Here is a 14,245-nt window from a genome sequence, read left to right as displayed (position 1 = left end):
GTGCAATAGATGCCGTGTGTAAATTGAAAAGATAATACATTTGCAACATAGGTAGTCCAGATGTTTGGAAATGCATGTGTGTATCATAGGAAGATGAATCCACGAGGATGTGAACAATCCTGTGGGAGCCATCAGGGAAGTAGTATGGTGAGAGTCAGGCAGGACCGCAGAGACAGGTTCAGCCACGACTCGAAGTCCAGGACTCAGATCAGGACTCAGGACCCAGGACCGCAGGATCATCCATGACTCCGGATCCCGGCGTATATAGACACCAAAAAGAAAGACATGTGGGGAAGCTGGGTTAATCGGAACATGAGAGTACACAGGTACAGACAGAGAGAAGGAAGAAGTGAGATGTCCCCATGAGAGTACACGGGTACAGACAGAGAGAAGGAAGAAGGAAGATGTCCCCCGACAAACTAAGCCTATATCAGCAAAACTAGGGGCTGAATCTAATCAGCCCTAACTATAAGCTTTATCAAAAAGGAAGGTCTTAAGCGCACTCTTAAAAACGGATAGGGTGTCTGCCGCCCGAACACAAACTGAAGCTGATTCCACAAATGTGGAGCTTGATAAGAAAAGGCTCTGGCTCCCATTGTACTTTTAGAGACTCTAGGAACAACCAACAACCCTGCATTCTTGGAACGCAATGCCCTAGTAGGACAGTGGGGTATAATGAGTTCTTTAAGGTAAGATGGCGCCTGCCCATCAGTAATAAATGGTATCACACCTCTTCCCCTCTGTTCAGGCTGAACTCCATTGATGTCAAGTACCAGATCTGGAAGCTGGGGGTTGTATTCACAGACAATGTAAGTATGTAGAGGCCTAAAATCATTTAGCAGCCCAATCTGGCTCCGTCACTTGGATGCACTGCTCAATTTCCCCCTCACAAATAACAGGGTCTACGTCTCTCAGAAAACGGATTGAAATGAAGCACACTAATACTACATGGCACTACATGGCTTTCCACATAACTCCATAATAATAATGTGTTCCATTGAGTTGAATAGGGTTGCAGCTGTCACTGATGTGGTTTACAGATAGGTTAAATATGTTGAAATTGTATACATTTTGTATTTATTGTCGCGGCATGGACAGCAGCAAATAGTGAAGAAAACTATTGAGACTATTATTCTGTATTATTTAAAAACAATTGTTTTGAACATCTTCTACACTGAACAAAAATATAAATGCAACACTTTTGTTTTTGCTCCCATTTTTCATGAGATGAACTCAAAGATCTAAAACATTTTCTATAAACACAAAATAACCATTTCTCTCAACTATTGTTCACAAATCTGAAAGAATGTGTGACAGTGAGCACTTCTCCTTTGCCGAGATAATCCATCCCACCTCACAGGTGTGGCACATCAAGATGCTGATTAGACAGCATGCTTATTGCACAGGTGTGCCTTAGGCTGGCCACAATAAAAGGCCACTCTGAAACGTGCAGTTTTGCTTTATTGGGGGGGTCTGGGGGGGTCCGAAAACCAGTCAGTATCTGGTGTGACCACCATTTGCCTCACGCAGTGCAACACATCTCCTTCATAGAGTTGATCAGGTTGTTGATTGTGGCCTGTGGAATGTTGGTCCACTCCTCTTCAATGGCTGCCAAGTTGCTGGATATTGGCAGGAACTGGAACACGCTGTCGTATACGCCGATCCAGAGCATCCCAAACATACTCAATGGGTGACATGTCCGGTGAGTATTAGGGCTGTAGCGATACACTAATCTCACGATACGATACGATACACGATATTCAGCCAACGATACGATATATATCACGATATTCAGCCAACGATACGATACGATTCGATATAATTCGATACACTTATATCATTTTCTGAAAGATTTTAAAGGAACAGTGTGATTTTGGTGACATCTTGTGAGTGTTCCATTGACTTGGATTGAATTAATTCAACTGAAAACTGAAAGCATCAATTATACAATATATGGCTCTGACAGAGAGTCTCCAGCTTGCAAATGCTGGACAAAATGAATCAAAAGATGTGGTGAGAAAATGAGTTTCATTTATTGAAACAGTGCAAACTGTAGCTTACAAGCCTTTGAAACGTAAGTACATAAAGTGCAGTATCACAATGGACAATGGAGAATGAAAAGGTGCAGTCGGTGGCCTGTTCTGAACAGATTATTTTACAGCATGTTTAGCTTAACACAGAATATGAGGTAGCCAATAATTCCAGTCACTAAGAACAACATTTAATGTAAAATGTACCTGCCAATAATTCAAGTCCAAAGGAGTAACATGTAAGCCAAAAACACTAAACAGAAAGGCTCCTCTCTACATAACTGCATCTACATTCTCTTCAGATTTTTGTTCAGGAATATAATCTGATCAACGTGGTCTGGGAGAAGTGCACTTCTCTGAGCAGTGACGATATCTCCGGCGGTAGAGAAGACCCTCTCCGAGGAGACACTAGTGCCAGGGATGCACAGGTACCTTTTAGCAAGGTGTGACAAGAGTGGATACTCATACTGGTGCTCCTTCCACCAGACCAGTGGATCTTCTTTCACTTCCAAGAGGTCTGCCTCCTTGGAGCGGGTCATCTGCTCCTTGGTCTGGTTCTCTTGGGTTGTGCTCCACCACCGTATCGTTCACCACCAAGAAGGGCAGCCAGTGGACAAGACGGCTTTGGATTCCTGGGTGGAGGATGCTGACCTTCAAATAAATAAACAATAAAAACAAAAACACATTATTTATAGTTAATCACATTCCATAATTCCTACTCAGAGGTTCAGACAACACAGTGTGCTTCACTGGATAACAATGGGTGATACTGACCTTGACTGCTCTCTCCTTCCTTGAATCGCACACCATCATCTACAGTCTCTTCTCCGGATGCCATCCCCTCATCATCAGCGCTACCATTACATGTTCCTGTGCCCTCTTCGACCACACTCCAAAGGGACAACTCAATGAAATAGGTCAACATGAAATGAGCTTTCACTGCAATAAATCTTTTAATTAGTGTATTTAAAATCTAACGTTGTAGTATTTATGCTTTTCAAACAATTTAATATTTATGCATTTTAAACGGTTAACGTTGTAGGATTTGCCTTTTAAACATTGAACAATGTATTATTTAGGCCTATGCTTACTCTCACCAGGAGATGTTACATAGGATACAAGGCCACGGGTTAAACCTAGCAGTACCATCACTGCCTTACGTCTGATGGCATCGGCTGATCCTGAGCCTCTGCAATCAGTCCATCATAAACTTCCTGTCTTTGGTTCTCAGTCAGGAAGGGAAGTCTTTTGAATCTTGGATCCATTGCTGAACATGCATGGAGAGTTGCCCTGAGGTCGATTTACCTCTTCTGAAGATCCCCAGACATGGCAGCCTTCATCTCTTTTATGACTGCAGATTCACCTTCGATCGGTTTCAGTCCATTGATCAGTGTGTCCTGGAGGGGTGCGATGACTGACAGCGTGGGGGTCTTCTCCTTGGACATGTACTGTGTAGCCTCCTTCATGGGCTTCAGCGCGCTGACTACTTCTTCAGCTGTTGTCACGTCTGACTCAGTCAGTGTGCACAGATCCTTCTCGGGCTTCCTCACCTCACTCGAGAGCAGGGCTGCACAGATGGCCGGTTGTTGCTCAAGGAATCTTTCCAGCATGTCGTGTGCACTGTTCCACCTGTAGTTAAATAAAAGTAAGAAACTTTATTTATAGATTTATTTAAATGTATTTATTAATGACAAAATAAATTGGTAATAAAAACAAAATAAACAATTGAAAAGTAACTACGCACAAACCTTGTAACCTCGTCCGTCATCAGCTTGTGCTCTGGTAGTTGTAGAAGCCTCTGCTTCTCTTTCAGCATGTGGTTGGCTGTGGTCCTTCGTCTGAAGAAGTTCACAATGCGTCTCACTCTTCCCAACAGGCGTGCGACTGCTGTTATTTTGAGGGCACGTTGTGCAGCCAGATTTAGGGTGTGTGCGTAGCGTTTGACGTGAAGTGTGAACGCTGCCTCCTCAGCTGCTATTGTCATATTTGACGCGTTGTCAGTGACAATTACTGGATCCTTTTCTGTGGTTTGCCACTCAGCTTTTCTTAGATGTTCTGCCAGGTTGCGTCCGGTGTGGCTCTCGGGCATGTCCCTGGTTTGTAATACATACGCAACAAGCTCCCATTCCTCGTTAATAAAGTGGGCCGTGATGGTGACATGTGCTTCAGTTGTTCGCGAGGTCCACCCATCGCAGGTCAGGGCAACTCTCTCCGCTTTACCCAGGGAGGCTTTGACGTGTGCCTTTGTCTGAGCATGCAGCCTGGGAACGCAAACCTTGGTGAGGTGTTGGCGGATTGGAACAGGATAGCGGGGCTCCATGGCGTTCACCATGCGCCGAAAGCCTATGTTTTCCACCACGGAATAAGGTCTCAAATCCTGACGATTAAAGTAGGCAATGGACTCTGTAATCTTCTGCGACCTTGGTGAAGTATATGGGAACTTGTGGGAACAACCGCCATCGCTGTCCAGCACGGTTTGTTTGGGTCACGCCGCGGCCGCAGCTTCTTGAGTTCCTCAGTTAGCACTACCTTGTCCGGGTGGTGACGTTGTAGGTGGGTTCGTAGGTTAGTGGTATTTCCAGAGTATTTCACGTTTGTGTGACACAGCTTGCAAACCGCCATAGTTTTATCTAAAGTGTCGCTTTCCTTCTTCTTTTTAAAGCCGAAGTGCTCCCACACATCTGCTTTTAAGCACGAAGGTAATGGGGTTCAATGTTTGCTGCCATTCTCCTGAACCGCTTCGCACTCACTGCGAGAAGAAGACACCGGCGTCTGTGTATCTAGAAATGCTCTACAGCGACACTAGCGGCTCGGCTGGCTGACGTAATCGCTCTTCATGCAAAGCGAACGGGGGGGAATGGGCAGCGAGCAGAGTGCCAGGCGGAACGCGGGGGATTTGAATGGGACTTAATGTATCGATACCCGCGGCTGAAATATCGATACTTTCTCGGGAAACAAAATATCGATATATATCGCAGGATCGATTAAATTGCACAGCCCTAGTGAGTATGCTGGCCATGCAAGAACTGGGATGTTTTCAGCCTCCAGGAATTGTGTACAGATCCTTGCAACATGGGGCGTGCATTATCATGCTGCAACATGAGGTGATGGTCGTGGACGAATGGCACAACAATGGGCCTCAGGATCCCGTCACGGTATCTCTGTGCATTCACAATGCCATCAATAAAATGCACCTGTGTTCGTCGTCCATAACATACGCCTGCCCATACCATAACCCCACCACCACCATGGGCCACTCGATTCACAACATTGACATCAGAAAACCGCTCACCCACACAACGCCACACACGCTGTCTGCCATCTGCCCAGAACAGTGAAAACCGGGATTCATCCGTGAAGAGAACACCTCTCCAATGCGCCAGACGCCATCGATTGTGAGCATTTTCCCACTCAAGTTGGTTACGACGACGAACCGGAGTCAGGTGGAGACCCCGATGAGGACGACGAGCATGCAGATGAGCTTCCCTGAGACGGTTTCTGACAGTTTGTGCAGAAAATCTTTGGTTATGCAAAGCGATTGTTGCAGCAGCTGTCCGAGTGGCTGGTCTCAGACGATCTTGGAGGTGAACATGCTGGATGTGGAGGTCCTGGGCTGGTGTGGTTACACGTGGTCTGCGGTTGTGAGGTCGGTTGGATGTACTGCCAAATTCTCTGAAACACCTTTGGAGACGGCTTATGGTCGAGAAATGAACATTCAATTCACGGCAACAGCTCTGGTGGACATTCCTGCTGTCAGCATGCCAATTGCACGCTCCCTCAAAACCTGCGACATCTGTGGCATTGTGCTGTGTGATCAAACTGCACGTTTCAGAGTGGCCTTTTATTGTGGCCAGCCTAAGGCACACCTGTGCAATAAGCATGCTGTCTAATCAGCATCTTGATATGCCACACCTGTGAGCTGGGATGGATTATCTCGGCAAAGGAGAAGTGCTCACTATCACACATTGTTTCAGATTTGTGAACAATATTTGAGAGAAATGGTTATTTTGTGTTTATAGAAAATGTTTTAGATCTTTGAGTTCATCTCATGAAAAATGGGAGCAAAAACAAAAGTGTTGCATTTATATTTGTGTTCAGTGTAGAAAAAAATGTCAAGACATTAATGATATATTCATACATATATTCATATGCATCAATCAGGGCTTGTGTTCTGCTTTATTGTCCCACTGTTGTCTCGATAGAATAAGTTCTGGTCCAGTTTATACCTTATTCTGAGATCATTAACAGTCATTTCAGATCACATTTGTATGAACGGATTCAGTCACACATTGAGCAGTGCATGACCTTCCTGTGTCTCCCTGCTCCCTGCAGTCCTTCCTGTATCTGGCCTGGTATATGACCATGTCCATCCTGGGTCACTATAACAACTTCTTCTTCGCTGCCCATCTGCTCGACATCGCCATGGGCTTCAAGACGCTACGCACCATCCTGTCTTCAGTTACACATAATGGAAAGCAGGTAAACCAGTCCCTACTCAGCTGCAGTGTAGTATTAGTATATAAGAGTACTGCACACATGTTCCTGCATGTACTCACCTGCAACATCTGTAAGTAATACATACTGAAGTAGAAATAGTCAGCCCTCACATACAAACAGAACAGAACACGTTTTGAAAGTACTCTCTCTACTACATGTAAATGGTCTGCAAAGGCTAACATCCCTGTGTTCCTCCAGAGGGAGATTCTCTCCCACACTTCCATTCGACTCCTTTGTTTACTTCCATAACATAGTGACATCACTGCATAACACTCATGCTTCTATTGGCCACATTGTACGCTAAGGGGCTGTACAACTCTAAGAGGTTGACCAATCACAACAAATACACCCAGATAACCAATCAGAGCAGACTGGGCTCTGGTTTCAGACAGAGGGGGAAAAGATCAATGAACCTGAAACTATTTGAAGGCTTCATATTAAACAACATTATATGCTGATGACAAACATATTCACTTCAAATATGTACAGTATGATATTGCAGCTTACTTGTGAAGCTGGTCAAAACCTGCCCTGGTAGTTCAACTAAAATGTGTATAACATTAACTTGGATTTGTAAAATTAAATGATGATATAATTATAAAATCTTATAATGTTTCTGCAGTACTTACAGGCATATGCAGTCCAAACGTACCCAGGCACAGTAGAGTGATGAAGTGTTACAGCCACCATGCAGCGAGAGAGAGGGTTTTGTTCTAAAATGATACACAGGACTATTTGTATACTTCCCTAAATGACACCAACACAGACAAAATCAATTCCATGTCCTGATAGACAGATCAACCATTATATCCACCATCTCGTACATATTTCCTGAAGGCCATCTCACACTCATGTTACTACACAGACATTAGTGATATATATGGCCTGGAGATAACAGTGTGGTGTTGTTATGCACCAGAGCCTGACTCCTCTCCCGTCTGCAGCTGGTGTTGACAGTGGGGCTGTTGGCAGTGGTGGTGTACCTCTACACAGTAGTGGCCTTCAACTTCTTCCGGAAGTTCTACAACAAGAGTGAAGATGGAGAACTGCCAGACATGAAGTGTGACGACATGTTGACAGTAAGTATGAGACGGGTGTAGCTTTTAGATGCTGCAGTGCAGTGTTACTTCCTGGAAGGCAAGCACAGCTGACCTGGTTACAGTGGCTCCAAGCAGCATCTGAGCATAACGGTACAAAGTTAACCCCAAGCTGACCTTTGAGCAATACAACACAGGAATAATGTCACAAATCATAAAATAACGAAAAAAGTGTTGCAGAGTTGTCTCAAGTGCCCACATGGTTACCAATATTGGAGGTAAAAAAAGGCCTCCACGTGTTATTGTAAGGGACACTTCTGTTGCAATGGAAATCAGGACTCAGAGAGACACGGGAGGAGCAGGAGTTCTGAATGTCAAACACTGGGATTTATTGAGAGATCCAACGGCCGGGAGCATTGGCAAGGTTTTCACACGACTTCCTCATGTGAATCCCAAGCCAACACTCAAGGTTACACAGAAACACAGCGCAAATCTACACAGAGAATATAGGAGGCGCCTATATCCGCGCTCTTTCCATCCTAATCGATCACACATGTTTAGAGACAAAGAAAGTCTGTTAAAGTCATCTGCGCAGTTGGCCACACTCCCCCCCAGGAAGGCAGGACCTTTGACCTGTGTCCTGCTCTAAGCTGCAGGCAGGACACAGAGGAAAACACTCAAATTCTCCCCTGCACAGATATCATTAAAACATTCTCTAACAGTTATACATATTGAACACGTTGTTGTTTTTACAACACCCTGCTTAGTCCAAAAGGTTATTTTTGGGAGAAATGAGAAATGTTCAAATAAAATGATATTGATAAAATGTCACTAAGCATTCATCACATGTGATTTATTCATGAACTTTAATGTATTTGATTGTCCTGGGGAAAGGAACTTATACCTGGGAGAGTGAGTACTAAGAATAAGGTTAACTCACATGTAATGGAGGATCTTGAGTTGATTTACAGTATGCTGTGTTTCACAGAGTATCAGTTACATGTAAGTTGCACTGTGACAGATGTGAAGGACTGATGCTGCTACAGGTACATGCTGTACACCCCCCCCACTCCCATTGCTCCCCGGGCGCTGTGCAATAGCTGCCCACTGCTCCTAGTGCTAGACTCCTGGTGCTAGGATGGTAAAAGCAGAGCACACATGTCACTGTGTGCGGAGTGCTCTGCGTGTGAGACCATGACAGAGGGCTTCCTCCCTCCCCTTCTATGCTGAGGACTTCTCAAGCACATGATCTGAACTCAAACCTGCACATCCCTCCTTCTCTGCTCCTCAGTCTCTTTTTCTCTGGGCAGTGGCTCACTGCTGTTCTGGTGCTAATGTCAGTAAAGCCTGTCTCTTTGGAAGCGTCCTGAGAAGCCTGTCAGTAAAGAGGGTCCCGCTCCATTTATGGAGAGAGAGTCATGGGTCAGAGCTTTGATTCTGACAATGTCCCCCGGCTCTGCGTGCGGTGCAGCCGAGCTGCTCTCAGAGGAAATGCTCTGTGTTGTTCCAAGCATCTGTAGCGTGACATTAGTGAACCCAACCACATATCGTTCAATGACTGGAAGAATCTGGAAAGTATCAAGATGGAGTGGATAGCCTGCTCTCTAAGGTCACAAAAGAAGATATTTGATAGAGAAAGAGACTCAATCGATTTGACCTCATTTGGTTTTACCATTCAACTAATATAGATCAATGATTAAAGTTGATTGGACAAGAATTCAATGAACTCCATTTCCATTTGCGGTCTATAAAAGTGATAATGAAGTTCACTTCATGCTGCAGGCCATGGTGCAGTGAAAGTAGGGGAAGAATTAGACAATATGACAACAACAACAACAACAACAACAACAACCTTCCCTTCAGGATGTCTTCTGTCAACCAACATGATAATAATGCATCTATCACCAAGGGCCATTGAAATCTGACTTCTCAAAGACACGTTGCTCTGAGTCGAGGGATACATTGAGCCGTCTGGGGTCAATTGACCAATGGAAGTTTAAACCTGAGCTGTGTGGCACAGGAATGCTGTTTCTGTCTGTGATGCAGAGCCAGCTCTCAGATGTCTCTGGAGTAAGGCCGTGGAACGGGTCAGCAGCTTTTTGATCTGGTCTGAAGCCCCTTCTCTCTCCTGTGTGAAGACCCTCTTTCCTCTGCTGTTCCTCTGTACCTCCTGTTTTCACTTCCTTTCCTCCTTCCTTTTTATGTCAATATTTCTGTCTTTTGCTCTGCATGGATGGAGACATGTCACAGTAGAGACACAATAGTAATATGAACCTGAAGATGAACATAATATGGCATCTTTAAGCTTCCAAGCGTAGGTGGAGTCTGTACTCTGTGCCTTTAATGCGTAGTAAACATTTCTAATATAAATCAAATATGTAGGAGCACATTCAGTGATGGAGGGAGCAACAGGTGGATGAGGCTGCACCAACCATCTGAGAGAAACACTATATAAGGGCTCTATGGTGTGTGTGTGTTCTGAGGGTGGGGGGGGCCTTCTGTCGCCCGGACATTTCTGGACACACACACTCTAATCCCTTACAGTCAGTCACCCATAGCATTCCATAGAGCGCTTCTGTTTCCAATTAAGGGGCTGCGGGGCGGGGGGGCGGCTCTACCGGGTCTACAGTATGGTGACAGGGGCTTAGTGGGATGGAGTGAAGATGAGGAAGGGCCACGGCCCCCGGGCAGCCCCCCTGAGTGTGAATACATCCCTTACAATAACACCTTGAGCAGGATGAGAGGATCTGAGATGATCTCTTAATCACAGCAGCCTGTTGAACCTGAGCCTGTCTCTGCCCAGTTTACCATTGACACACACTCATCCTCTCGGTTCTATTACTATGGAGTGATAATGGGACACACCCCATTAGTTTGAGCCTTGTGACATTCTGAGCTACTCCACAATACATACTGGATGTTAAAAGGCTAGCTGCGCAAAGCTACTGACTATTAGAGATATTATTCATTTGATTTTTTACTGAAACTAAATGAAAAATAATCAGTGGGTTATTTAATATTTAATAGTTCCATCCAGACCTGCAAATAATATTTAAATATGTTTTAATATTACTGCAATTAAGTGAGAAATAACAAATAGGGGTGCAGATTTGAATGCAATATGTCATTGTAAAACTCCTGTTCCCTGTGTGTCGCCTCGTGCAGTGCTACATGTTCCACATGTATGTGGGCGTGAGAGCAGGGGGTGGCATCGGAGACCAGATCGAGGACCCAGCAGGAGACGAGTATGAGATCTATCGCATCATCTTTGACATCACCTTCTTCTTCTTCGTCATCGTCATCCTGCTGGCCATCATCCAGGGTGAGAGATGCAACACACACGCACGCACGCACGCACGCACACACACACACGCACACACACACACACAACACACATATAGATTTCTTATAGTAATTAGAAAGAGATCAAAACCAGAACATAAAACACATTTCCTATTTCTTTGGTCATTTAACTATAATTAAATCACTAACTTTAAAATATATATAATTAATTGTAATCATTATTTTGGGGCAAACCAGTGTATTGTTGCCAATATTTAGAAACAAATATTTTTTACAAGCATTTAAAAAAGAGAAAATGACAGATGCCGTGCCTGACATCACGCCCCCTGCATGTTCAATGTGTTTCCAGTAACTCCTAAGTGTACAGTCTTGTTTTGTAGAGGTTGACAAAGGACATATTATACGAGAATCTGCGAGCATGACTTTTCAGTATACATATATATATCATAAAACAGAACGAGCACTGTTAGTCCATTGGACAAAACAAAGGGTGCTTGTCCAGGTAGTTAACGTGGACACGGTCCTTGCTCTGGTCCTCTAGGGTTGATCATCGATGCGTTTGGTGAGCTGAGGGACCAGCAGGAGCAAGTGAAGGAAGACATGGAGGTGAGAGGACACACTGACGTACTCTTTACATTTGAAATCAGTGCACTATAAAGGAGGTCACAACTAAAGAGTGGCCTGTAAACGTTTGTATTAATGATAATCACCTAACGATGTTTCTCTTCCAGACCAAATGTTTTATCTGTGGGATCGGTAATGACTACTTCGACACAGTGCCACACGGCTTTGAAACGCACACGCTGCAGGAGCACAACCTAGCCAACTACCTGTGAGTACATCTGGACTGTGTGTGTGTGTGTGTGTGTGTGTGTGTGTGTGTGTGTGTGTGTGTGTGTGTGTGTGTGTGTGTGTGTGTGTGTGTGTGTGTGTGTGTGTGTGTGTGTGTGTGTGTGTGTGTGTGTGGCTATAACATCATTATAACTGCCTTATGTATCACCCCTGATTGGAAGGCTAAACAAATGCTGGGTTTCCATTGGTCCCTGCTTCACTTGTATTTAACATTGTAAAGTGATGACACATCCATGCCCAGCCTCTGTCCACTTACTGCCTCATCCTCCCCACATGTTACATTTTTGGATCCTATGTTTGTTGTGTGTTTTTGCATGTGAGGAATAATATTGTCAGTGAATATGTTTTTCTAATGTGTGTGTGTGTGTGTGTGTGTGTGTGTGTGTGTGTGTGTGTGTGTGTGTGTGTGTGTGTGTGTGTGTGTGTGTGTGTGTGTGTGTGTGTGTGTGTGTGTGTGTGTGTGTGTGTGTGTGTGTGTGTGTGTGTGTGTGTGTGTGTGTGTGTGTGTGTGTGTGTGTGTGTGTGTTTCAGATTCTTTGTGATGTATCTCATCAACAAAGATGAAACAGAGCACACAGGCCAGGTAAAGCAGCTCCTTCTCCACTGCTCAGTGAACACACATTACTGTACTGTGTTAGTAAAGCTCAGCTCCAAAGTGAACCGCGCTGCTATGGATCAGTGTTGCCACGTGGTACACACAGTTAGCTTGAAGCACACTGAGGACCTTTAATGGCTCAGTGTGTGAAGCTCACTCTGCTTTGCTAACCTCAGCAGCTGACATCATGTATAATGGTACTCTTTCCCAGGGGTGGAAACAAGTAACTAAAGTCATTTACTCAAGTATTGTACTTAAGTCAAATACAAATAGGTCAAACGAGTATTTATGTTTAATGCTACTTTATACTTCTACTCCACTAGACATAGTTACTAGTTACTTTGTACAAATAAAAACACATGATATGAGACATGATATACTGATGGTATAATGCAGTACTGTGCTACTGATCTACGCTGGTCCCCTGGACCAGCTACAGCACTAAAATGCCCTTATGTGTAGAAACAGGAAAATAAGAAAAACAATATAATAATTAGAAAAAATCCATTCTGCAAAACTAGTGTTTTTACTTGTAATACTTGAGTTACATTTATCTGTTAATACTATATTCATTCTGAAATAGGTCATTCTATTTGTACTTTAAGTACATTGTGATGCTCTGTACATTTACTTAAGTAACATTCTGAAATAAGGACTTAGTAGTTATACTATTTAAGACCATAGTATTTGTACTTTAACTCAAGTTAAGTATCTGAGTACTTCTTCCGACACTGTTCTTTCTGACCTCCTCCCATGTGTGTCCTGAAGGAGTCTTACGTATGGAAGATGTACCAGGAGCGCTGCTGGGAGTTCTTCCCTGCTGGAGACTGTTTCCGGAAGCAGTACGAGGATCAGCTGAACTGACCTGCTGCTCAGACTCTTCCTTCAGACTGTAACCTCTGAAGGCCCTCGCCTCCTCCAACCTTTCTTACTGCGCTCCACGGAGCCCCTGTTCTACTGACGAAGGGTTCTACTCTGACATTCTGATAGGACCTACTCTACAGGACCCCGCCCCCAAGCCTTTCTCACAGCTCTTCCTCATCCAGACACTCAACTCGCCATCTCTGCCCCAACACCCAGCACACTTCTTTTGGAATGCTTTGAACTCTGACATTGTACATAGAAAATATCAGAGTATATACTGTACAGAATGTGACTGGTGGCACGTCAAGCATTATGGTTTATCTTGTTCTACATTCACAGTGTCAAGCAACAAATACTAAGGAATAAGGAGCACGGGTAAAAGGAAGGACCAAGGGACAGAGGAGAGTGGGGGACGATTGTCCCTGAAGGACAATTATTGACACACAGAGAGCAGGCATTAGTATGATGAAGTGTATCACTAATGTGTAAAATGCACGTTGCATGTCGGGACAGGGGGTGTGCTGTAATCCAGCAGCTCTGCAATAACCACACCTGTGAGGAGAGTGTGTGTCCGCCTTAGTCTGAGAGGTGAGTGCTCCGAGTCGACTCTGAAGTGTTTTTAGTTTGTGCTACATGTCAGGTAGGGAGAATAAGGTCTGGAATCCAAACACCATCAAACTCAGTGGAATCTACACCTCCGCCAGCACCCCCGCACATCCTGGTCCTCCTCACATCCTGGTCCTCCTGGTCCTCCTCACACATAGGGCCGCTGTACTGGGTTTAAGTCAAGAAGCGCCCCTCCACTCAGTGGTTACATCGCAAGCTACGTAATCAACAGTCCATGTGTCCAGTGGAGCTGGAACTCAGCAGCAAGTCACATCCTCCTCAGCAGCAAGTCACATCCTCCTCAGCAGCAAGTCACATCCTCCTCAGCAGCAAGTCACAACCTCCTCAGCAGAAAGTCACACCCCTCCTCAGCAGCAAGTCACATCCTCCTCAGCAGCAAGTCACATCCTCCTCAGCAGCAAGTCACAACCCTCCTCAGCAGAAAGTCACACCCCTCCTCA

At 44.7% G+C, this 14,245-nt stretch overlaps 1 protein-coding gene across 1 annotated transcript in view; it reads left to right on the top strand.

Moving 5' to 3' along the window:
• Positions 1 to 13,201, top strand: part of ryr2a (ryanodine receptor 2a (cardiac)) — a 321,872-nt gene extending 308,671 nt beyond the window's left edge. Inside the window, exons 109-116 of the mRNA XM_034107043.2 lie at positions 749 to 809; positions 6,363 to 6,509; positions 7,472 to 7,606; positions 10,730 to 10,886; positions 11,409 to 11,473; positions 11,599 to 11,699; positions 12,251 to 12,302; positions 13,083 to 13,201. Of these exons, the coding sequence (XP_033962934.1) occupies positions 749 to 809; positions 6,363 to 6,509; positions 7,472 to 7,606; positions 10,730 to 10,886; positions 11,409 to 11,473; positions 11,599 to 11,699; positions 12,251 to 12,302; positions 13,083 to 13,178 (814 nt within the window). The 3' untranslated portion in view covers positions 13,179 to 13,201. The remainder of the gene's footprint in view (positions 1 to 748; positions 810 to 6,362; positions 6,510 to 7,471; positions 7,607 to 10,729; positions 10,887 to 11,408; positions 11,474 to 11,598; positions 11,700 to 12,250; positions 12,303 to 13,082) is intronic.
• Positions 13,202 to 14,245: the final 1,044 nt, after the last annotated feature.

The sequence above is a fragment of the Pseudochaenichthys georgianus genome, chromosome 19 (genome assembly GCF_902827115.2).
Source record: "Pseudochaenichthys georgianus chromosome 19, fPseGeo1.2, whole genome shotgun sequence".
Classification (NCBI taxonomy): domain Eukaryota; kingdom Metazoa; phylum Chordata; class Actinopteri; order Perciformes; family Channichthyidae; genus Pseudochaenichthys; species Pseudochaenichthys georgianus.
The sequence above is the reverse complement of the archived record's forward strand: the minus strand, read 5'-3'. Positions and strand labels throughout refer to the sequence as shown.